This window comes from Hippichthys cyanospilos, chromosome 9 (assembly GCF_059441005.1).
Source record: "Hippichthys cyanospilos isolate Australia breed blue-spotted pipefish chromosome 9, RoL_Hcya_1.0, whole genome shotgun sequence".
Classification (NCBI taxonomy): domain Eukaryota; kingdom Metazoa; phylum Chordata; class Actinopteri; order Syngnathiformes; family Syngnathidae; genus Hippichthys; species Hippichthys cyanospilos.
Window position 1 is genome coordinate 5,326,393 of NC_142377.1, and position 26,108 is coordinate 5,352,500.

The window sequence follows — 26,108 nt, forward strand, 5'->3', positions numbered from 1 at the left end:
GAAAGCTGAATTTGGTCGATCTGTATTATGTCACCCACCTGTCATTAAAATCACAGTTAAAATCACACCATGGAAATAAAATATCACACAAAATTTGAACCAAAATCACTCCAATAGGTCCTAGTTCATCTTGTTGCCAGTTTGTAGCTGACCAGCATGACCCCCCGGCAGGATGCATAACCAGTTATGCAGGATCAAAATATAACCGGTATCTCTAGACGACGCCATACAAAGTCCAAATGTTGTGTATAAAGTTCAGATCATCATTTACACTTTGTTATTTTTTAGTAGTGCTCAGCCGCTGTTTGTAATCCATCCATGTTTAGTAGCAGGGTTTAAGTGTCTAACAGGGCTTTCCCGCTGTCTCAACTGTTGTACTTGCCTCACAAAATCCTCTCCAAAATCACGCTTTGATTTTGTTCCTTTTTCATTTAGTTAACTTTACTACTGCCCACAGATTGTGAGAGGGTGATTAACATAATCCAAACTGAAGGGCCAGGGGAGATCGCTTGATGGGGAAGAGGTGGGGGATGATGCTCTTAAAGGGCAGGTCATGTGACTCCTCTCCCAATGTTTATTGTGGAGCCTCTTCACATTATGGCGCCTACATCGGCCATGCCTGTCCAGGATCAGGCGGTGAGAGAGGCCTGGACACATGACAGGTATGCTAACATTCATTATCAGATGTACTCATGTCTTTTCATCCAATTGAGGAACTATCCTTTGATCCATAGTGATTTTTCAAGTTTGCTCTCACAACAACCTTGTTGCTATGTTTGCTAAGAAACCAAATATTAAGTCCTGAAAACAAACAACATAAAATTTTGAGAATGTTGTCCATTTTACCGAGTGCAATATTTGATCTCCTCCAACTCAACTCCCACAGATTGGCTGGGGCCCTTCTGGCTACACAGTGGTGCACAATCAATCAATTCCTAATGTCTTGATCTTGTGCATACGGGGCACATTTCTTTAAGGAATCAACATCTTATCTTGCTATCTCTACAGCACTTGGAAGAAAGTGAAACTACTGGTGCCATTGTTACAAAGTGAAACAACAAAATGTCTTAATTGGTGTCTGTAGGAGGCCCAAGAAAAAAGTTGGAAACACCCTGTGAAGTTGCACATTCAGCATGGAATCAAAGTTCCCCCACTGTACATTTTTACTGAAGCTCATCCTCATTCCCTCCCGCTTGTTTTTTTAAACTTCTCACTCAATGGTAATTACACAATACGACTTTCCAATAAAACTGGCCAAGTGGTGTTAAACCAATAAGCTCCAAAGGGAAATCTTATCCTGTCTCTGCCACTCAAATCAACTTACAGAACCTGCTCCAGTTTCACATGTTGACCTGGTCATTGGCCAGCCACAGGCTGAGATACTGACACTTTTCTGTTCAGCTCAAAATGAGCTAAAAAAAACAAAACAAAAAAAAAAAACACTTTTGAGCTTGACAGCATACACTTAGCAAACATCGGCATGTAATTGATGCCCACTGGAACGAATGTGAAATTTTGTTTGTAACTATGCAGTGCATTAGATTGATACTGAATATTTTCAATAATGGATAATGCCCAAAACACAAACACAAAAGTCTTCTTTATTTTAAAATGTCATTCAATAGTTCAAAAAATGGTTTAAAAAATTTCATAAAATGATTAACAGAAATAAAATCAGCTATGAAAAATGTTTCATATACTAGATTGTATTTCACTAGTATTTTCAGTTTAACCTCTATGTAATTCATCCCCTCAACAGCAATCTGAAGAAGTAAAATCATTTGTCATTCCAACAATTATCCACCAAGGTAAATATCCATTTACTGTATGCCGTTCACTTCAAATTACCAGCTCAACCTTTTTGATCAATAGGAAATCATTGTGTCCATATAGTCAAGTAACCACACAACCATTCATTCATGCTAAGGTGAGCTTCAGTGTATCTGACCAATTTTGGCCAATCGCAGGCCACATACAGTATACAGTAGACAAACGACCATTCACACTAACATTCACATGTGGAAAATGTAGGGCATTTTTGTGTGTTTTGGAGAATGCAGGAGGAAGCTAGGGAACCCAGATTCGAAGTCAGAACCTGTGAACGGTGATGTAGCCATGGTAACCACTAGGTCACCATGCTGGCTGTGATAAACAAATCGGTCTCCTCCCTTCATCCATCCTTCCAATTGTCGAGCCTGCTTGGTCTTACCCGTTGACGTGTTTCTACACAGCAGATGGCTTTACACATAAATCCTATTAACAACTTTCGGCCCATGGAGACACGCTGAACACAGTGTTTTCATGCTCTTTCATTACTTCCAGCGAGGAGCTCATTTTGTTGTTGTTGTATTTTCTAAGGTCTACCAAGAAGCAGGCAGAGGTCACCGCAACATGTCTGCAGAAAAGGTAAAGGGTGACTGCAAATCAACAAATTTTGTGTCCATCCAGAAACCGGAGATTATACTTACTTTGATTGAGTTTCTGGCTGTGATGCGGAACGCCGCTTCACTCACCACACTCTAGCAGACTGGAGTCGGTTGCTAACTACAGTATCGCTAAGGTCACATTTGTTGGCATTTTAATGTTTGTTTTTTTTGTCGTTTTTTAAGGTTTGGGAACCCTTCTGAAAAAGAAACTCTCAAAGGAGAATACTATATACTGTGTGTGTGTGTGTGTGTATATATATATATATATATATATATATATATATATATATATATATATATATATATATATATATATATATATATATATATATATATATATATATATATGTGTGTGTGTGTGTGTGTGTGTGTGTGTGTGTGTGTGTGCGTGTGTGTTTTAATATAATATTTGCCTGTGTTGTGAATATATTGTAGATAATACTGTCACACCATAAAGACTCAGTTTTCAATTAGACTGGAATCAATCAGAAACTGAACTTATTTTAAATTGAAATGTTCACATGCAATGTAAACACAATCTGATTGGCATATAAATTGCTTTTTTAGTACTGTTTTTTTTTTAGCTTTTGTATTTCATTTTATTTTTTGATGGTGAAGTTACTTTGGGGACATGCACCCTATACATTGGATTCAAAAAGTCAAAACTGCTGTTCATAAACCAATTAAAAAAGTAAAGGAAGGGAAAATAAACTTGATCAAAGTGGAGTGATTTATGAACAGTTCCAAATGCTAGCGCAAAACTTTCAGGCCTCTGCAAGAAAGCAAAACATAATGTCATGAGAAAGCGAGAAACCAACTAGAACGTCTGAACTTTAGTTGCAGCATGGTATGCTGTACATTTACCTTGAATTTAAATGTAATTGGTCCAATCTGAAGACAGCCACATTCCCTGTCATTCAAGGGTGTGCACATTTGTGCATCCACAATGTCAGTTGTTTATTTGTACTTCCCTCCTCAAAAAAAGAGTTAATTTTTTTCTATTGCAAAAAAATAGCACATGAACTGGGGTGTGCAGACTTTTTAAACTGAACTACTGAATCATGTTAAATTTGCCGCAGTATTCTCATTGATAGACATAGCATCAGTTGTGTTTACCATTTCATTTCATTTTCAAGAAAAATACGTCATTACAGTTAGTCTGGTCCTCTGCAGTAACTCGGTGGAGTGTTGGATCGCGAAAGGAGGGCCAGCATAAACCTGGCGCGTCTATGCAGGATGTCTCATAATCTAATAGGATTACATCCACTGTCTCCACTGACCTCCTTTTGCATAACACGTCGTTCTCACAGTGGAGATCTATTCTGAATAGTTTTCATTTGTTCACATGTGGCGGAGAGTCACATAATATTGTTGTAAAGTGGGCCAGCGATTTATTGACATTGTGACTCCTTTAAGTGTAATAAAACCAGTTGAAGTATTTATTGCACAATTCATTTTCCATGCTTATTTTGAGGACATCGCTAGGATATCAACACAGCTTCTCCTGTCAATTGATGTCGAACCATATAATCTCAGTCATCTGACACGTGGTGTTAATAATGTACTATAACTCTGTTTTCTCCTTTGCATTCCCTGTTCTGATTGTTTAATTGGTGAGTTGAAGTCACAAATACAGATGGATTCAACTTATTTTCATAATTGTTGTAATTTTCTGTATTCAACTTATTTTGCCCGCATTATTTTTTTTCTCACAAACTAAAGTTCACTGTTGGTTTGTTTGTTAAATTGATTTTTACTGTAAACAATTTAATTTAAGAAGCAAAATTGAACATTTTCAATGATTATTATTAGTTGCAGTACTGTGATGTATAGTTTTGTGGATTTATGTATGTGTATTGCTTGAGCTTCCCATTTTTACAATTTATTAGCTCTTGTTTGTGCTAATTGTTTAGTATGGGAAGAATATTTGAGGCTGTATTATCTGGGATTACTTGGTTTTTACTTTTTCTTTTTTTCAATGTGTGACAGAAAAATCTAATAAAAAGAAGCCTAAGAAAAAGAAAGATGAGACCAACAACACAAGTGAGGGCAAACTGAACGGCAGTGAGGCCAAGATAAAAAAAATAAAAATAAAAAAGAACGAGGAGGCCTCTGAGGAAAGTCCTGTCTTGCAAAGTAAGGGAAAATGCTTTTTTTGGGTGGTAGGGGCAGCATTGGTGCCTTTTAATCAGACTTAACCTTTTGTTTCTGACAACCTTGCAGTTGACAAAAAGGTCAAGAAAAAGAAGCTGGAAAAGAATAAAGAACTTGCGAAAGACAAGGAAAAGGACAAAGACACAAAAAAGAAAGTGAAAAGTGCCCCTAAAAAGAAAAAAAGTGAGGTACTTGTACTTTTGAATGTGCTTTGCATCTTGACAAATTGTCTAATTGCCTAATCAAAATCAGCAGGTTCAGTCACAGATGATGACGATGAAGAAGAGGAGGAAGACACTCCTAAAAAGAAAACCAAGAAGAAGACAACTAAAGACAGCTCCCCATCCCCAATTGCCACCAAAGAAAAGAAATCTAAATCAAAAGGTACCCAAAGAAAGACTCGTTAATGTGACCACACAGCTGATGTGTTGTTAATAGGATTACTACACATACTTTGATTGTGTAACTGTGAGGAGTTGGAACCCAATGATGGTCAGAATGTGGAGAATGGATTGGAAATATTTCCGCAGTTAAGTTGCAACTCTAGTCTGTGTAATTCTATAGAACATCTTGAGCTGAAAATAGCTATAGAGACCTCCTGTATAATATTACAAATGAGGTGGAACTTCAGCGGTTATTCCTGGATGCTGGTCTACTTATAGTTAAACAAACACGCACGCACACTTACACGCACACACAGTTCTTCCCATTAAAGGAGACATATTTTGCATATTTTTGACAATTTAAAACATTTCCAAGAAAAACCTTAGAAGAATCAGAGGTATTCTATAATTAAAGTAATCATTAAGCTCTGCATTAATGCCCTCATATAAGTATTTGAAAAGAAAGTTTATTCATGGATGAGCTAGAGAAAAAATGACCAAAGTTTCCGCTGACTAGTATGTGAGTATAACATTGTGCATGTCACTTGCAAAGGCTGTCAGGTGAAGTTTCAATGTAAATTACAGTAACTACCACTTTTTACCCACTACTGTTTACGCCATCAATTTAACTATAACTTTTTCTTTTAATTACAATTCATAATTCAAAGGTAACACCGTATCACACGTTGTGAAATGTATCACAGAAATCCCTACTATATTTTCAGAATTATGCAGGGTATTTTGTCATAATACATAATATATAGTATACAGTAAGTAGTGCATAATAATGTGCTACCTCGTCTTGCAAGTTGTCTGATCTGTTCCAGTCTCTGTGTGTAATTATTAAAAATACTAGCTATCTACAAAAACATAACAGAGAATGCAACTGGTTTCAAATGTAATGACTGTAATACTGTACGTATTTGTCTTTTGGATGTTGTGTGGTGTGTTAGTACTGTATCCCTTTTAAGGAGCGTGGTCTATCGAGTGACGTCAGAATCTGGAGTTGATTGGTGGCCCACACTTTGAAACATCTCACATGCTTCTAACATATTTAAAATTTTAAGACATATTTTTATAACACATTTAAATATATTTGCACACAAAAAGTGTGTAAATGTGTCTGGGAGTGAACACTTTAGCTTTATGATGTGTGCTTGTGTTCATTGTGTTTGAGCTTTCCTGTACTGTAATGTAATTTCACTGACTGTATCTGTGAAAGATTGAGGTGTATTAAGCTAAATTTGAGGTTGTCCTTTTTTTGTATAGACCATGACTGTAGTTACACTTAAGGTGCATTTCTCTGCCAACACTTTGCCCCTAATATAATCCATCATGGTGGCATTCATTCATGAATTCAAAAAGTGAAATATGTCGCCGCCAGCAAATATCTGCAAGTCATATCAGATGGTGACAAAGCGCTTCATCAGCTCTTTTTCTGCCTCAGCTTCTTAAATGTTTTAGCTGGCGCAGGAAAAGATCTGACGTTAAGTCATTTGACAGATGTGAGTGACTCTTGCTGAAGCTCCCACAAAAAAGAAAAACACCTGGAAAGAAAGCAGAATCACATCATCAAATGTTATTACACGTGTTCCAAATTTGTCCTTGTCTTTGTTAACTGATACTCTTAAAAATCATCCAGAATTTAAAAACCCTCTGTCAGCGTTTTGAACTCCTGTTTAAATTAAAAATAAATAAATAAATAAATAAACAGAACACGTCATAAATCAGATGACAACAAACATTTATGGAAAACTGGATTCTGTAAAAAGCAATTCAAATTAAAAAAAATATACAAATAATTTCAAAATGTTCTATGCACCATCACTAGTCTAAACACAGTTTTCTGATTAAGTTTTCTGATTGCATGTGCAGAATATGAATTAAGCAAAAAAAGAAAAAATAATAACACTCCCATTTTACCCATCTCAGGGGGCAGACATTTTGCCGCTTGCTGTTGACTGAAATGCCATATCAGAGCACAGCTCAGGTAAGAACAAATCATGGCCCAGCTTGTAAACGTCATATGAGCAAACTCAGAAAACAGCTGTGCTGTGATTGGCCATGAATCTGAGTCCTTGAACAACTTTGATGTTATTTTCACTCAACATCGTGGCAAAATGACCGCCGCCTGAGATGAATAAAAAAAAGTGCAGTTTTCACATCTTAATTCATATTCTCGAAATGTAAATCTAGTTTGAATAGCATGCTGAGACAAGTTGGGGCTCATAGTGTTTTATGATTGTAAAGAATATATTTTACTTGACTTCTCCTGTAAGTGCTTGTACCCAAATAGGTGGGTCTCTGAAGTGCCTGCCCACATGTGAAATTAAACAGCCATCTAAATCTCCTGTAATCATTTTCTACATTTTCTAAAATGCAAATGTACCATTACAACAAAATGTTAGTGACTGTATTCTCATAGCCGGTGATATAGTGGTTTTAGGGCCTGTCTGATTTGCGCTTATCCCAGGCTCTATTATTACCTAAAAGATAACAATAGATCTCAGATTAAAGAGTTAAGACTTCCTGTGAGTCTCGATTTGCTCTGACGCAATCATGCGAGACAACGAATAATAGAGCCTGGCATGAGTGCATAATTGATAGGCCAATTGTGGTTTAAAGGAAAACATTGATTCAGGAGAGAGGGAGTTTTTTAACTTTGTTTTCATTTATGGCAATCAAAATTAAAGTCTGTGATTCGATTCATTAAAAAAACTATTGATTATGAACGCCCTATCAATTCAAACATCTCTTAATAGTTCTTGTCCTTTGTTCTCTCAGAGGGGAAGGATTCCGATGTGAAGGAGAAGAAGTCAAAGTCAAAAGAGAAAGACAAAAAGAAGGAAGCAGCATCCCTGTTCCAGATAACCGGTGACAAAGACTCAAAGAGCAAGAAAAAAGGTGATTAAAAGAGTGACTACAAAAACACACCTGGTATTTTCCTTTAAATGACAGCTCATCTTTAATCATCACAGTCATTGTTTGTTGGAATAAAGGTGAAGTCGACACGCGTCAAGGAATCAATCAACTCTAATTTGTGTTCTTAATTACACCCCGCCAAAGCAGCCGCCAAATCGGAAAGTGACGATAGCGAAGAGGAGGCCAAGTCAACAAAGTCCAAAAAGAAGTCTGCCGCCAGTTCCACGTCATCTTTGTTTCAAACGTCAGGAGACAAAGACAAAGAAAAAAAGACAAAGAAGAAAGGCAAGGTTACATTATGTTCGACCTTTTCAACTACTGGCACTAACTCAAAAATGTGTTGTTTTTTTTTCAGCAAAGGCAGAAGAGAGCAATGATTCAGAGTCAGAAAAAGAAGAAAAATCAAAAAAGAAGAAAGGCAAAGGAAAAAAGAAGAAGGTAACAACAAGATGCTAAAGTTACGCACACACAACACTTTTCAACATCCTCAACATTTTTTCTGGTCAGAATCACGTAATCACACAAAGATTTGTTATCATAAATAGTAATTATATGGAATGAAACATTTAAGGTTGGTGGCCCGAGCTAAATGGGAATGAAATATCACTCCTAATATGCTACACAATTTACAGGATAATGTTTTCACTATGTGACAATTGTAAGGCAGGGCATAAACTCTAATTCGTAAAGATTATTGGTACGTGTGTGCTCTGCTTAAGGTTGTGCGCAAACTTGAGTTTGATACTCTGGCTCTGGACTAATTTACGCAAGATTGTGCACATGTTGCACCGTTGTCTTTTGCTAGCCATACATTTTTCAGACTTTCCAAGTGTGAATCACCTGCTAATGATTGAAGTGTACACAGTAACATTTTTGTTTTGTTGCTGTTCCACTGAATTGCTGTGGATGTCACTAAGATTGTCAACATGTTAACAACTAGCAAAAAAAACAATAAAAAGAAGCTATTCCCACCTTCTATGAACTGAGAATGCCAATACTAAAAACAATGTCAGACTGTGCCAAACATTCAAAAAAATTTAAAAAAAATTGCCTTTTTGTAGAAATTATGCCCACTGTCCAGTTATGGAAAAAAAAATCAACGGCATTTCAGTCAGCCAAGCACTGCCAATTATTCTTTGTTTGTAAAGTATCTCTCACTTCAAATTGGCTTTTGTCATTGGACCAAAGGCTGTGTTAGAGAAGATAGCATTTACTGTATCCAATTCTGATGTTTAGCTTTATAATTACAAGATTTTCAAATAAGTTGAACTCAACATAAAACTGCACACAGTGACGGACGTTTTTATGTCAAACCCTTGAAATGATCATCTTTGACACCAAGTTCGTCTTTGCCCGCCTTTCTAAGACAGAGGTCCACAAATGGGGGTACAAGTATCCCTGGGGGGATGTGCCGGCACATAAAGGGGTACGTCAAATTTTAACAGGGTTTCTGTAGGTAGCAAATTTCCCACATATTTTGGACTGTAAAATGCACTGGATTATAAACCGCACAGTTTTAACAAAAAAAGAATTTTTGTCATGTGTAGACCGCACTGGATTATAAGATGCAGGTTGTAAGGTCGATATTTACGCTGAAAGATGGTACATGGAAGTTTTTAAATTATTGATTTTCATTTAAAACTTCTTTCAATACAGACTGAACATGCTCATATGTTTAGAAATTTGAGCAGCGTAAACACACCTTCGACACAGATTGAACATAGCTGCACGTTTAGAAATAAGAGCAGGACCAACATATTTTCAGCATAACATTGACACACTCGGATTGTTAGAAAACTGCACCAACACAACAGTACATGCCTATAGTGTTTTCTAGCAGACAGTTACCCCTGGTGGCGAGTAAAATTCCAGTTCAAACTCAAAATCAATACTTCCATGGCAAGTTCTTTTGTCATTTCTTTGTATACCAGGCGATTGCCCCCTTGTGGCTGGTAAAAAGGTGCAACTAAGCCGCGCTGCACTAGAAGCCGCAGGATTCAAAGTATGAGAAATGGGCAGCTTATAGTCTGAAATGTATGATAATTAAATGCTTTTAAAACCAGGAACTGTTCTTTTTTTTCAGAGTAAGAGCAAATTATGTGGAATATGAAGCAATTCATAGATAAATTGTTTCTCACAAAAGTTTGTATTCTATACTTTTTTTTTTTATGGATATATATTGTCGGTAGTTATGCCGTTTTCCAACAGAGGAACCACAAATAAAACATATAATGTTACAAATCTATCTTCTAGAGTTGCAGGATAAAATACACAAAGAAACCATCACAAATGTAGTCCCAAAGTTTAATAAAACATCTAAAAATGTTTTGTGCTGCTTAGAGGGGTACTTGACTGAAAAAAAAAAAATCTCAGAGGTTGCATTTTTGAAATTTTTTTTTTTAAAGCAAAGCAAGCAAATTTACCCAAAAAAGTTGCTTCCAACCAAAATCGCTGTTGTCCTAATCAATTTCAGTTCTAAAGACATTTTAGTATATCCTTTTCCGAAAGACTTGCCCATTGTGTGGATTAGTGAAACTATTGTCAGGGGAGGAAAAAAAAAAGATTTCAACTTGTCATGCACTCGAATGAATTTGCCACAAATAATGTTCCAAACCAAATGTGTCATTTTCTGTTCTATTTCTGGCCTGGATCCTTGATACTTTTTCACTTGGCCTTTAATGCCCATCAAATTTTGTGTCATTGATAGTTGGCATAATTGTGGCAAGTGCTAACACATCCTCAGACAGCCTTGAATGTCCTCTGATTTGGCCTAAAGCTAACAATAATGAATCGTTTGTGAACAGGAAAGAGCTCCATCACCTGAAATTGAGTTTGACAACTTGGAAAAGTTTGTGATGGAGCCGGCGCCTCAAGGCGCGACCGTCAAATGCAGAGTGACTCGAGACCAGCGGGGGATGGATAAGAGCATGTATCCTCTTTACTACCTCCATCTTGACAACGAGAAGAAGGTCGGTTGGAATTTTGATTTCTTTATCAAAGCAATATGAGAGAACATGTCTACCGGTATAATCAGTGGCATTCAAAGTAGCGGCTTTTTCCAGACCTCTAAACTAGTGGTTTCCATAGTGGGGTCCGTGATCTGACTGTAGGGGGTTTGTGAAATATTTTGGGTTATTAATAAAAAAAAAACCAACATTATATATATATATATATATATATATATATATATATATATATATATATATATATATATATATATATATATATATATATATATATATGTATATATATATATATATATATATATATATATATATATATACATATATACATATACATATATATATATGTATATATATACATATACATATATATATATGTATATATATATATATATATATATATATATATATATATATATATATATATATATATATATATATATATATATATATATATATATATATATATATATATATGTCTTTACGCAAATAGATGGTATATGAAATGTACCTTTTTTTTTTAGTTATTTACATTTTTTTCTAATTGTCTGCTAACAGCAACATCCTCTCTTTAAGGGGCTGAACACACCTTCATGTTTAGTCCCAACATATTTATAGAAAATCGATGGATGGATGGATGGATGGATGGATATCTGTCAATTAAATAGCAGTTCAAAATCAAAATCAATACTTCAAAAGCATCTTTTTTTGTCTCCCATTGTTAGATAGTTTATTTTAGTGAACATAACACATTCTACATAATAATGAATAATTGATATACAATCATGAATACATCAATAAAATCACATATACTGTGTACAGTATATAAAATTAACACATCACAAATTTACCCAAAATGTTATACATATGTTGATTACATTTAGACATATTTATATTTTTAATACATTGTTTTAACTCTTTTCGAGCACAGCTATTTATTCACAACATTTCAATTCTATTTGATAGTTATTCCATGAATTGACACCTCAAGTACACACATTTGCTTGCTGGAGGCTAGCAAAAATAAATAAAAAAATAAATAAAAATAACAACAACAAAAACACAGATAAGCCGCACTGGACTATAAGTCTCAAAACATGAGGAAAAAGTCACAGCTTATACTCCAAAAATACAGTGTTCAGTATGGCTGAAAAGTAACATATTTGTTTGTATAATTGCTGTCAAATTGAATATGTTGGTGAACAAAACGGGCATTTATGTTTGGTTTAAATGTTTTTTTTCCACAAACATTTGCATCGGGGGTCCTTTGAAGTTTTATTTAAAAAAAGATTGGCCCCTGACTCCCAAACAAATTGAGAACCCATGCCCTCAAACATCCCCTTTGAATACACGCCACAAGATGCCACCAACACATTTTTTTTTTAAAGTGGAGCGTCTCAACTCACTTCAACTTAATTTCTTATAAGGAGTTGTTTTCTCATGAGTTCTTCTTATGTTAAATAATGAGGGAGTCCTTGGGAGGATGGGCGGGGGGATTCTTTATGGGAACCCTGGACCTTAAAAGTTTTCAAATGGTATATACATTTTTGAAATGTTACAAGTGTACAATTAATGTTTCTTTTCCATTTATAGACATTCCTCTTGGCAGGCAGGAAGAGAAAGAAAAGTGCAACATCCAATTATCTCATCTCAATTGACGCCACAGATTTGTCAAGAGGTGGTGATAACTTCATAGGAAAGCTGAGGTACCAGGGACATTCATTCAAGGTTGGATTCACACTGCAGGTCCAAGTAGCCAAGTCTCTCCACTATGTATTAAGTGCCAAAGCACACAAAACTATATATGTGATGGAGTATGCCCATCACATATATTTGTAAATATCTAATCCTATTTTACATGACACTGAAGATATAGTTGTATTGTATAGATTGTTTAACAATTGAAATTTAACAATTGAAATTGACAGTGCCCTCGAAAAAGGTTTACACTCACACATTCATGTCTGCTAGCCAAAAATGTGAGAACTCATCTAAGGGAAAAAATGTTTCAACTGTGCCCAAAGGTTCAGTCAGTAATTTGTATAGCCACCCAAAGTTGTTGTACAACAACAGATTGTACCTCCTCCCTGTATGACTTGAGCCATGCAGTGCAAATCCGACCCAAAATGCATTGTAAATGTTAGTTCAACATTTGCTTTTTCACGTGTTATCCAGGTCTAATTTAATGGGCACCAAGTTTACTGTCTTTGACAATGCCCTAAATCCAGAAAAAGCCCTTCCGGACATGTCCAATGCACGGCAGGAGTTAGCAGCCATCATCTATGTAAGTCAGTGGTAATCTTCAAGAATCATTTCATTTTGTCACACTGAAATTGAAATCTCGAATGCCACACATCAGGAAACAAACGTTTTGGGGATGAAAGGGCCCAGAAGGATGTCGGTCATCATTCCAGGCATGGACAAAGACAACGAACGAGTACCCCTCCGACCAAGAAATGTGAGTAGAATGGAGACTAACTTTAAGTTGCACAGTGACTAGCAAAGAATCTTGTTTCATGCCCAGTGTGGCACAAATCACTGTGTATATTTACATATCTGCACAGGAGTGGATTAGACTTTAGACTTTTTTTTTTTTTATTTACGTAGAAGAACCCAGCTTGGTTTATGTCATTCTAGACCAGAACAAAGACTTGATTTGCCGCCAATAAAGGCGGATCCTCTTAATCTTACGGTGGAAAGAGAAACTAATTTGATGGAGTCCGTGCAGGAGGTAAAAGCATGCAAAGTATTTTTATAAGTAACTACAAGCAGACCCCCATATCTGGATGATTACTTATTTGTACTATAATAAACCATAAACTCCACAAAAAAATATATATATATTGCCATACTGCCGCAAATATGCATCTGGGTGTGAGTTGTGGCGAACAGTAGCTCGCTGGTTTTTAGTTGGAATGTGTCCTTTAGAGTAAATTAGGACCACTGCATTTGTAACATTCAAAACATAGTGGCTGTGAAGAAAAAACATGCTGCCTTTAGCTATATGAGTCTATGAATCTTCCCAGGATTATGATGGCCTGTTGATACGACACCAGAATAGAAGGATGGAGAACCTGATCGAGCTTCACAACAAAACACCTGTGTGGAATGAAGAAACGGCCTCACATGTGCTTAACTTCAACGGTCGGGTAACGCAGGCCTCCATCAAGAACTTCCAGATCGTGCACAGCAAAGATTGTGAGTCCGATTGGACTTCATATGGAACACGCCATATGGTCCATACCAACCATGATCCATCCATTACAGATGACAAATACAAACATAAATTAGTTGCTTTAACAAAGGGGAAACTACCAATTCAAAAACAATTTAAAAAACAAACAAAAAAACATGGCATGGCAGGTGTATCGGACATATTAAATTGTCCTTAGGTGTGATAGGGTGCGTGAATGGTTGTTCGTCTCCGTGTGGTCTGCAATTAGGTGAGTGAGTCCACAAGAACGAAATATGATAAGATTTTGGCAACATTTTCAAAATAAAGAAATAACTGCTAATTCAAACGTTCGAATTTCAAAAAGGTTTCTTTTTATTGAGCAGGCTGCAATTAACAATCTAAAGTTTTTTCAAAAGCTGCTGCAATAACAAATGATGCAGCTGAGCTCTTTCATAGTTGAACATTAACAAAATAAAAAAATTAAACATTTTTTTATGAATATTAATGCGAATAGTAATTACAATAGTAGTTTTTCTTCCGGGCACAACAACAAGCATCTGTGGTGAAGCAATCTTACATGTGTCTAGTCTTTCATGGTCATGTTCTTTTTTAGAACTACAAGCATGTCCACGGGTTAAGGGTCCAAACTGTACTCTTTGAGCAGTAACTATACCAGCCGCTTCTGGAAAATTAACGCACTGGCAACTGATGTCGCATTAACGCTCAGTGAAATTAGCATAAACATGTTAGCCGCGTTAGTTAGCTACATCCATCAACCTCGATGCCCTCCATTACTTTTGGCTCAATAAACTGTTACCCTCCAAAAAAAGGACATTAAATTTTGCATCATTACCTCGACCCAATGTAAAATCCTCAACTCTATGCACTGCATATCAACAGTCCAGGTTTGACTTGGTCCTTTTTTGTCCCGTACTTGACTTATTTAACCCAATTTGGGTCACTTATAACCCAGGAGTTTTACATAGTACATGCTAACATACGGATCAAATCTCCAACCCACCCGCCTGCCTACTGTCTCTAATTAACCATGTGTCTATTTTGTCTTTCAGTGGACTACATCGTGATGCAGTTTGGCCGAATAGCCGATGACATATTCACACTGGACTACAAGTATCCCATGTGCGCAGTGCAGGCTTTTGCCATTGCACTCTCTAGTTTTGATGGGAAAATCGCCTGTGAATAATTCCCGTTTGTTGCCTCTGAGGGTTGCATGCAATATACCGTATACTTACACACACAAACACACAGACATACAAATGCACACACCTGTCAAACTCAACCCAGGCCTTTGGATACACCATCAAAGGTTCTGTTTTTGCAATATGCGCTGATCACAAATGACAGTTGAGTGAATGTGACAATACGTCCTGCTTCACATAGGTGTATTGTTCCCTCCCTGCAGGACAGTAAAAAAGAAAAAGTCATTTCATCCACCTTGGAACGTGGAGAGACCTATTATGATTCTAAATTAAATCAATGGAAACATTTAGTGTCGGCTGGCATGTCGCTGGCAAGTTGGCAGGTTAATTTCTTTCGTTATCAAAACAATGTTCTTTTGCGACGTATATGGTGGCTTATGACATGACAGGCTATTTTTAAATAAGGGATGGAAATTCATTGTGATACAGCTATGTCAAGCGCCTACCAGCACGTCACGTCACGTCACAAGGGTAAAATGTGTTTTGTGTGTGTTTCTGTATATGAGTGTGTATTGGAGTGTCCTTCGACTAATGCGCCAAGCATATCATCTCAATGTCATGGAGACAGCCTTGTCCATAGTTCAGGCCACGAGGTGTGTGTTGCGCCTTGCAGAATTCCTCCTCCAAGGGAAAAGTTAAGGTGACAGATGCTTAGGGGACAGACAGACCAACAAATTTGTGGTAAACTTTGAGTTTTTAGCGTTTGACTCTCAATTGGGGCTTCATTTAGCTGAATCAACAATCAATTCATAGAGGCGAGATGACAACCATTTTGAGCGAGAACTCTAAAACTGCATCCAGTTTGCAACTGAGCTGACTTGCTGCATGAGTCTGAGTGTTGCTCACTCATCCCACAGCATCAAAAAAGATCGCCAACTTGTTCTCTAATCCGGCTACACCCATCTTGGAGAATTTTACAATAAATCAAGAGCACACCAACTCCAACAGGGAGGACCCCTATGATCACGATTTCAATGATGTACTCTAGATGTCCTCCACATTCTCTATGGACAAAATTGTTAGGCACACGATCTTCCACTTGTTCACAGAATGCATGGTGTATTCAGCGACAAATGTCCCAGAAGGGAAAGAAGGCTCCCCTCTACCCACTCTTCTCGTCAAGTAAAGCCTAGCCCAGCAGAATAATTCCATGGTTAGATTTTCAATAAAGAAAAATATTGCAGGATGCTGAAACAATAGTTGAGACAAAGTGTGAACAAGGCCTCAAAATTTGGAGCTGCAGTAGATCAAATTCTTCACAGCCCTACTTAAATGCCATAAGATTTCTACTGGAACAGAACTTAATTGCAGCACTTGTAAAGGCGGCATATGTGCTCATGCATATTTAGCTTGAGTTTAAATGTGATTAGGAAATTCTCAACACTATTTTTTTAAATTAAACTGCAAATATTTTTGGCCAAATCAAAAGAGGACAAGGTTTTGAAATCATTTGTATTGGTCTCATTTTGGTCTCCTATTTATGTTACTCAATCCTAGCATTTGAATTGGGCTGTGTATTTCTTTTTTTAATCCATAACATACTCTGCATTAGACATGAACACATTTTTGTCACATCAATTATTTTTTTCTTTTGTGAGTACAAGTAAACCTATGATACTGCATACACACAAATGGTAATCAAGGTTTGTTTGTCTTTCTGTCTGTGTTTACTTTCACTTTTTGAAGCGTGGATGTCAGTGTCTGAATTTTTTTTAACAATTAATTTTGTGACATTTCGAGGTCTTATATGTGTTTCACAATTATACATTAATGAACCTAGCTCATGGTATTTCTTCCCATTTTCCACAGTGAAATATATGCAGAAATATTACATTTGGTACATTGGCAATTTAATTTTTTATTGCATATGAGTTTTATGGTACAACTATGCCCAACCAGGAAGTGAAACGTCTTGTTTATTGAAGCTGGACCTCTCATTGCGTGGCTGCCTCACCCCCTTCAGGCCAGCCGTGCAGGCCAGCCACGAGAAACATCCATCCATCCATCATTTTGACAATTTATCCTCATGAGGGTCACTGGTGAGTGAAGTCTATAAAACAGGCATGTTATTGACATTAAAATGCAAAACAGTGTCAAGTGACCGCACTCACTAAGAACCGTTCCTCCTATCAAATCTATCCTATTTGAAACCAGTATTCATAACAACAGTTCCACCTACAGATGAATTATTTCCTACTGACACTGACTATCCAGCTGTTTGCTCACACGGGACACATTTTCACCACTTCTGTATTTTCAACAGTAAAACATTAAAACTAATAAATGATACGTTGCTGTTTACTTGGTGCAAAATCTCTCCTCCTTAACTCCGGAACTAAAATGAAAAAAAGATGACTTGGATAAGGCCGCCGTGTATTTACTTTTGCACGGGTGGTATAAGGGCTTACTATCATAATCAGGACTCTTACAAGTCATATTAACCTACTCGTGCCGGGCTGATGGTGAGAGTGCAGAATAAGCAAGAAATGCTTAGAAAAAAAGTTGAACTCCCATGATTGGGACTCTTTAAAAAAAAACTGTACCACACCACCAAATAGCATTGCTGCTAACAATCTTGCCCTAAGGATCTCGTTTCACTTGACGCACGAATAGACTCAGTGTGTTATCTAGTCTTGTTTAGATGATCGCAAAGCCATAATTATGTATGAACAGCGTGTGGACACTTGTCTCTAATTGCACCTTGTGCCAGCCAGTGGAAGACTTTTTCATTGCTGTGCCGGTTCTGATACATTATTAGCATGGATAGATAATCAAACATACATCATTTGTCAATAAGACACGGATGATTTTTCTAACAGTGAAGTAAAAATGGCCGCAGCACAGTGGTTGAGATTCAGTGTTCCATAAAAAATGTCAAAATGACAAATCAATGTCCTTGACGTCAGCTTTGATTACGTGACAAGTTTGCATGTAGAGTATACATTTTTAGCAGATACCACAGCCGGAATGACTATAAATGGGGACAGGTACCACCAAGTACCATCAGATAGCCACCCTTAAAAGGGGCCTTTCCCAGCAGGCTTTGTTGACATGTTAGATTTATATTGTTTTACAGATAACTTCTGCATAAAGTCGATATCTCGCATTTGACAGGTTTAAGTTGCCCTGAAGCTATGCTCTAAATGAAAAACCTGTTTGAGGTGACAGCTCGGAGGCAAAGTGAGAGAAAGGTGTGTATTCTGCCTCAACCTGCTCAGGCAGTTGTCCAAACTCGCAGGTTAAATGAAGCCTTAAGCTGGCGCCTTTTCAGGATGGACGTGCTCAAAATGAGAGATCTTCCTTGCTGCAGCCTCCAGCAACAAACATTGCCATTGCCTTCATGTTCATTCAGTTGTCTGTTCATCTTATTTGTCCAGATTGTGGATGAATGTGTTCTTTCAGAAATGCTTGCAAATATTTTGTTGACCAAAAGAAGGAGCTGTTGCAAGAGGGAATTCTATTCAAGGGCTCCAGCTATTTTATCCCCAAATAAAGCCCACACCCTGAAATTGAAATTATTTCATAAAGAAAACAACAAAAATGAAAATATTATGATAAAATACCCTGTTTAAGATCAAAACACTTCTCAAAAGTACTTTGTCTATTAAAATCAACTGAAATAACTATAAAACATTCAACAAAAATGTTGATTTTTTTTTTTTAATGAAACAAACATACTCATGGGAAGGCCTATCCCCCAAGAACAGAAGGGGTCCACCATTATATTGTCTGTCTTCATTAGCTGCTGCATCGTATGTTAAAAAATGGTTTATAATACAGTATATTTTAAGATTGTTAGACCATCAATGGTGTTTTTCAATGTGGGGATTCAAAGTGTTAGGTTACAACAATGATTAAAAGTTGCCTTTGAAGCTTTGTACTTTGAGTTTTATTTGTAGTAACCTTTGTTTGAATTTAGTTTACATTAGTTCCAGTGTGAGTGTCTCGGTGGGGCTGTGGTTAGCACGTCCGCCTCACAGTTCAGGTACCCGAGTTCAAATCCAGCTCACTCTGGCTTTCCCGTGTCAAGTTTGCATGTTCTCTCTGAGCATGTGTGGGTTCTCTCAAGACGCTCCAGCTTCTTCCCGCATTCCAAAACCATGCATGGCAGGTGTATTGGACATACAAAACTGTCCTCAGGTGTGAGTGGTTGTTTGTCTTTTTGTGCCCTATGATTGGCTGGCAACCGGTTCAGCCTGTGTCCCTTGTGAGGATAAGCAGCTCTAGAAAATGGATGCTTGGATGGATCGATATTTCTCGTGCTTTGTTGAGTTCAAGGTGGAGAAAAAAGGGTCATAAGCAGTGCTCATTTTAGCTCTGAAAACTGTCCCCAGGACTCGCAATACTAAAAAAAAAAACTTAAAAAAACATTTCGAATCGGAGTCTGGGATACATTTTGGAAAATGTGTCACAAAATTAAGAAAGCACTCGTGGAGACAGATTAAGAATCAAGACCATGAGAAGACAATCACAAAAGGTCTTTGAATGACTTCATTTTTGCTCAAGAGTGTTAGCTCTTGTTGGATTTTGAGGAGAAAACGCGGTTAAACATGTTAAATGAGATTTCAAGTATAGTGGGATGAATACCTTTTATTAACCTCGTGTGTTGACAAAATATGTCCAAATTGGACAGCTAAATAGGAGGCTTGGAAAAAAAAATGTACAGTACTAGCCAATCTGAATCAAAACAGGAAAAACAACAAGCAACATCATTGGTCAGTGAGGAAGAGCGGTTTCCACGTATCACCTACAATGTCCATACTCTTAAAGTGGAAGCACTGTAGCAGATCATATTTTTATGATTAACAATATCTTTATTTCATAATTTAGTTTGTGTTGTAGACAAGAAAATCAGTATTTCAGTCAAATAAATATGAAACAAGAGTATGTACATAATTCAAAATTCCAGCATCCAATGAAGAAAAGCAAAATGCTGTTGTAATGCCACTGAAAACATCAGACAATTTCTCAAGATGCAGCTACCCCATAATGACAGGGTGGATGGCACACTCAACATGTTCAATATGATCATGAAAATAGAATCTACTGTACATGATCAAAATGACTTTAAACTATATAACTTGTTGACAATAAAACCCTGTATTTCTTTTTGATTTAGCATCCAACCACTAATTACATGCACTGTGGTTAGCATAGCAGTGTGTGGGACAAGCCAAAATCATATACATTCAATAAAAAAAGCTAAAAAATGGAGGTCACATATTTTAAGATACAAACCAATGTAATATCACTGCATGTTTGCAAATGTTTGGCCATGATACAGTTTCCTCCATCCATCAATCCATTTTTTATTAAAAGTCGCTTCCTTCAGTTTGGAATGATCCAAAATTTTGAAGTTATCATAAAAAAAAAAAAAGATCGTATCATTAAAAAAAAGAGATACAGAGACCAAATTTCCAAGATTTTTTATACTATTCAGCCATTTTTTTGTTGTGACCAGCATTTTAGGTTTCATTGCTGTACTAAACATCAAGCAATAGTTCCCTTAAAAAACAAAACAAAACAGGGAGAAAGATTTAGTAAGATCTGGTGGTGAACAAAAAAAACAAAACAAAAAAACTCACAATAGTTCAATATGATGCAAAATAGATTTTATCACATGAATTGTATTTTATTATATAATCATCATTCTAATAATCTGAAAGTACATTAATTATGTCACACCTACCTGACAGGAGGCTGACATGTTTCGCCACCATCTTTGTGGTCTGGATAAGGTTAATAACATCATTAACATAGAGTAGTGGTAGCACGCACGGCGATGTCCCAGAGAGACATCGCTGTGTGTGCTTTTCAAAATAAATTCATTCTTTTAGTTTACTATTTGATAATACTAAATTCTATACACACAGTCACTTTAATGAAAATCCCAGTAGAAATTTACAGACAAAGTAAACATAGAAAAAAAAAACTTTCACATTTTCTCTGCAAACAAATCTTTCTTTAACTTCATGCTAAACTTTTATTTCTATTTGAATAGAAGTAGTATTCCATATACACTAAGACAACATAGTACTCAGTCATATTTTCGGTCCTCTGCAAGATAAATGAGAGATTTTACTGCAGTTTACTGAGTCACTTGGAGTAGCTGCAAAGGGCTTCATTTGTGTATTATACTGCCCCTGGCAGTCAAGTTGGTCACATCTGACAGAGTTTCTACGAGTGAATAATCATTCACGAACTTTAATTAATTCTTTGCTTTCTATTAACAGGGTGAACCAGAAGTCTTGGGCATGTTTCAAGTCCTCATAGCTACTGAAACATAAATGGTACCAAGATGAAACTTTAGAATTTTTAAGATAAATCTCATTATAAAAATTGTAATGCTAAGGTTTTTTTTTTTTTTTTAATTTTTATTTTTCTAGATCCTGCAGTGGCAATGACTGAACAAGAAAGGGTTCGTCCTTAAATTCGCTTTGGTGTGTTCCACGTCACCAACGGGGCACACTTTGATCATCTTTTAACATTCCATATAATAGTTGAGATTAAATTCTTCCGAATATGTCAGCCACATTTTATATCCTTAATATTTTTGAGATATTCAATGTCTAAATGTGCTCAAAACTTTTGGAAGCATGGAACTGCCATTGTGGCACAAACATTGTCGATTGAATGTACTGCATAGTCATTCAAATGTACTGCAAAGGTGTTCCAAAGCATTGTTAATATTGATCAAATGTATTGGCAAAATCATTTGAACATATGTAGTAAAGTCATTGCGTACAAGTGAAAGTCAATAATGCGTGGTATTATAAGAATTTAAAAAAATATATATTTTTAGCATTTAGCCTGCGACTTTACCAAATACTTTTAAATGTCTTCTTCAGTACATTTGAACCATTTTATCAATACATTGGAGCCACATTAGAAAAAACTGTATTTGTTTTTCTATCAAGAAGGCCAGCTAACACCTAACTAGTAACATAAACAATAATTTATATTGAAATGCAGTAAAAATGAGGAATAGTAATGGTAATAGTGAGCTGGTACTGTAGTATAAACACATATCCTCTTTTAAGCAAGGTAATTACACTGACACTGCATAGCAAATACTTTTTGTTGGAACAAACCATTTTTAAGGCTGTTGGGGGGGTACTAAATTGATTAAACATTTTCACGCCAACATTTTAATAGTTTGTCTATAAGAAATTTGAATGAATTAGTTTAATGTACTATTAATTTCCTTATTAAAAATCCTTTTTAATTACATTGTTTAGCATGATTGGTGCACTGCAAACAGCAAAGATCAATGTTCTCATGCAAAACCTTTCAGATTTTTTTTTTTTCCCCCCCACATCTCATCAACTTGATTTAGTAATGGGCGAGCTATAAAATGGGATAGACTTTATATGATCAAATTTGGTCAGAAAATGGTTAAGGAGTTATAAAACATGTATACATATGATATTCCGCTGAAAAATATTGTCTCAAAAAATTCAAGATTGATCGACATTGTAGGCATATAATATGAGACATGACACAACAGCGCTCATGCCAGCATGACTAATGTAATTCGTTATCCCAACCTGTGATGTCTACCATATTTGTTACAGTTTGTGATGCATTTTTATAATTTATTAAATTTGCCGGGTTGCTCACTAACAAGACAATTGTTTTTCGCTTAGATGTCTGCTGTGGGCTTCCACTTTTCATTTTTTTCTCGTTTCATCCACACTTCCCTCCAATAATTTACACCGTCGAACTAAGAAACATAAAATTGACATTAGCTACGGCTAACATTGTACATATTCACGTAAAACCACATATGTAACATACCCCTTTGAGCTGTCGCGTTAGCGTTGTTAGTGTTGTTAGCACATCGTTAGCACTTTAGCAATGACATCACACAGGAAGCACTTCGTATGACCCAAAACTAAACTTATATAAACTTGGATGCTCCAAATAAAAATGTAAAAAAACAAATGGAAACGGAATGGAAACGTCAAATAAAAACATATAAATTAAACGTCCTAAAAAGGTGTTTCTCACCCTGCACTCATCACCAATACATTAGCACCATCTCAAGGCAAACACGTGAACTGCATTCCTATCATCAACTGCTACAATTAATATGCTTAATTTAAAGGGGTTAGGAGCAGTTTTTATTATTCTTTTTACATGATATATTGATTATTTTGCACCAATGTATTGCTGATATGTATTTGTTACTGTTTTTGATTGATTTTTTTAATTGATTAATATTCATTTAAACGGTTTAGGAGCATTTTTGGGGGCTTGGAATAGATTAGGCTTTTAACATGTAAAAAGCATCTTTACTTCTGAAAGAGTCATATCACAAAATTACTTTCGGAATGAATTGAACTAAAAATACCACTGTATGGGGTAGCATTAGGGGCTGAATTATGTATGTGAACATTTTTGATTCTCTGAAAATGTTTATGAACAAAATTGATCAGGACAAAAAGTGTTATAATCAAATCCGTAAATTGTTCAGGGCTAATGATTCTACAACTGATCATGCAGAACCAGCCCCGAAAAAGTTTTTTGTTTTCCCCCATCTGATGCATGACGAGGAGTTAAAAAGTGCTGACGTTCTTGATTGGCGGTCTGGGAGCTGTAGTTATGTCATGATTAAGAAACAGCTTTAAACACATATTTTCCCACTTTCTGTAGATTGACAATGACAACACATCTGTCCAAGGCCAAGGTAATGACCAATCATGCTTTACCTGTTTTCCTAGTTTGGTCTTGTACGCTCACAAACGCAGCCAAAAAAAAAGTGTACTCATCAAATGAACGATAACAAAATGTTGACTTTTTACTGCTGGACATTGCTAATTTAGTATCAATTTACTTTCTCGTTTCATTCAAGTACTGTAAGCTTACCCATTTTTTTATTCGATGTTAACAGTCTCTAACAGGAGTCTACCTAACAGTTTTCTGAGATCATAACTTTTATGGTACTGGGATTCAATTTAGGGGTGCCACGCACCCCCAAATTTGGGCCCGAAACGCCCATTCAACCGCCACAGCAGAGTGGCGATGCAGCCTCGGCCGCGTTGGAGCTCGCAGGAGTCCCGCCCTTAAGTTTGTTGATTGACGCTCACCAATGGTTCCTCGGCGAACGTTTTTTTTTTTTTTTTCCTTCTCCTCTCTCCGGTTCTCTCTCCCTCCCCCTTCGCCTTCCACAGTGTAGTGCGTTGATTTCATACCAAAGTCATACTTAACATTCCACTTATACTGTCAAACCTCCGGAGAAAATATTGGGGCTAAAAAAGGGCGCCGGAATTGGCCCAAAAAGTCGGCGTATAGAACAAGTTTGTGAGCCGGGAAGCGCGAATTGTAAACAAGGTAAGTTCCACGAAAAAATGCTTCTTACCACGGAGGCTTCTTTTTTTTCCTTCCACGCGGACTCGCCCGCTGCTCTCCCTCCGTGAAGTCTTCGGATCATTGTCATTTTTGACATTTTTCCGCGGAGCGGGAGGGAAGGGAAGGGAAGGAAGGAAACGCGCTGGTGTTGCCTAGACGGTGCCGTTGGACTTCTTACCGGACAGTGGGATGTCTTTGGCGGGGGAGAACAGCCGGCGAGCTGGGGGGACGAAAAGCGACACGCGCATTCACATTAAAAAAGCCCCGAGATGGTGTTTTGACAGCGAACAATCGCGCCGACATGTGCGCTTTGTCTATGTGTTGTTCGACGCAGCGGTTCCACCAGACAAGCAGAGCCGAACCGTTTTGGAGTCATTATACAGTCGACTGGTTGAGTCTGGTTCGGTACTCTGCATTAGCTGAGGTAAGACAAACTTTTTTCTTTTTTTTTTGTGTGTGTGACTCTTGTCTGGGACTTGTCGTGTAGAACAGTGCCCAAAAAGTTAAACATTAAGACTATGATGTGTCTATCTAAATCGAATTTTTTTTTTTTTTTTTTACAATTTATGACTGCACATTTTGTCCATATCAGCTATGAATTAAAACTGGTTCAAAGGCCCGGGTGTGTTAGATGGGATTGCTGTGTCAAATTCCATTGTTATATATCCATCAAAATTGCCCTATGCCTTTTAACCTATATCTATACATCAATCTATCTATCTAAAAACTGTCGTGGTACTGGACCTGCGGTAATTTTGTTTTCAAGTTCAGCTTGTAAAACTTCAAGTCAGATCATATTCAACCGATTTCTAAGTGGCTGATTGTGTGGGATTGGAGCAGCGAAATTCAAATGAGATCTGATCTGCGTTGCATCTGGTTTCATGACATACCAAATTGAATATGATTTAACCATGATTTTAGGGCCAGGTCATATTAATGAGATTCCTTGTGTGAGATCAATGTCTGACCCTTTATACATATCATTATCTATCAATCTGATTATTTATATAGGAATAGCAGTGTTGAAGTCAAATGATTATTTTTTTTTTTTTTATTACATCAAAATTAAATTCCAACATCATTAGATCAGGACTGTATTTGGTTATAGTGAAACCTGAAACTTATGTTTTGTCCAAATCAGATAATATTCAGCCAATTTTTAGTGTTTGTTATCAGATTTTTGGTTAAATTTAGCCATGATGCTGCTTCTGCCAAGTTGACTTATCAATATGTTAACGTCAGTGTTACACTGACATTACAGTTTTCTCTACTCAAAATTTAATTGGATTGTCTCAAATACATTTAGTTTCATATTGCACTTTGTGAAACTCACATTTTGTTCAAATGATATGATAATTGCTCTGATTTAAATTTGGTTTCATAATGCAGCTTCTGACCCAATGCAGTTTCTCAGAATCTGAGCCAATTTAAATCTAATGTGAGAGCTAAACTGTCGTGATTGCGATTGTCAGTCTTGGTTTTACTTTGGATCATAAAAATGATTATAAATATGA

The 26,108-nt window shown here is 36.6% G+C and overlaps 2 protein-coding genes across 11 annotated transcripts in view; both read left to right on the top strand.

The window, feature by feature from the left end:
- The first annotated feature begins 2,217 nt into the window (after positions 1–2,217).
- On the top strand, positions 2,218–17,544 carry tulp1b (TUB like protein 1b). 3 transcript variants are annotated; one of them, XM_088423846.1, is made up of 13 exons: positions 2,218–2,406; positions 4,433–4,562; positions 4,650–4,763; positions 4,833–4,964; positions 7,748–7,867; positions 8,030–8,175; positions 8,246–8,323; positions 10,690–10,854; positions 12,442–12,554; positions 13,024–13,132; positions 13,208–13,306; positions 13,875–14,046; positions 15,094–17,544. In XM_088423846.1, exons 1-13 carry the CDS (start codon positions 2,302–2,304, stop codon positions 15,225–15,227), a joined length of 1,617 nt encoding a protein of 538 aa, XP_088279972.1. In that variant the 5' UTR covers positions 2,218–2,301; the 3' UTR covers positions 15,228–17,544. The 3 variants fall into 3 exon arrangements, with proteins under 3 accessions (XP_088279972.1, XP_088279973.1, XP_088279974.1); XM_088423847.1 differs by having other exon boundaries at positions 2,219–2,406; positions 8,033–8,175; XM_088423848.1 differs by having other exon boundaries at positions 2,219–2,406; positions 4,836–4,964; positions 8,033–8,175.
- Positions 17,545–24,416: 6,872 nt separating this feature from the next.
- LOC148418609 (transcriptional enhancer factor TEF-5-like) overlaps positions 24,417–26,108 on the top strand; it is a 60,829-nt gene continuing 59,137 nt past the window's right edge. For all 8 annotated transcript variants that reach the window (XM_088423850.1, XM_088423852.1, XM_088423851.1 and 5 more), the window contains exons 1-2: positions 24,417–24,576; positions 24,929–25,018. The gene's annotated coding sequence lies outside the window, so the exon portion shown is untranslated. The remainder of the gene's footprint in view (positions 24,577–24,928; positions 25,019–26,108) is intronic.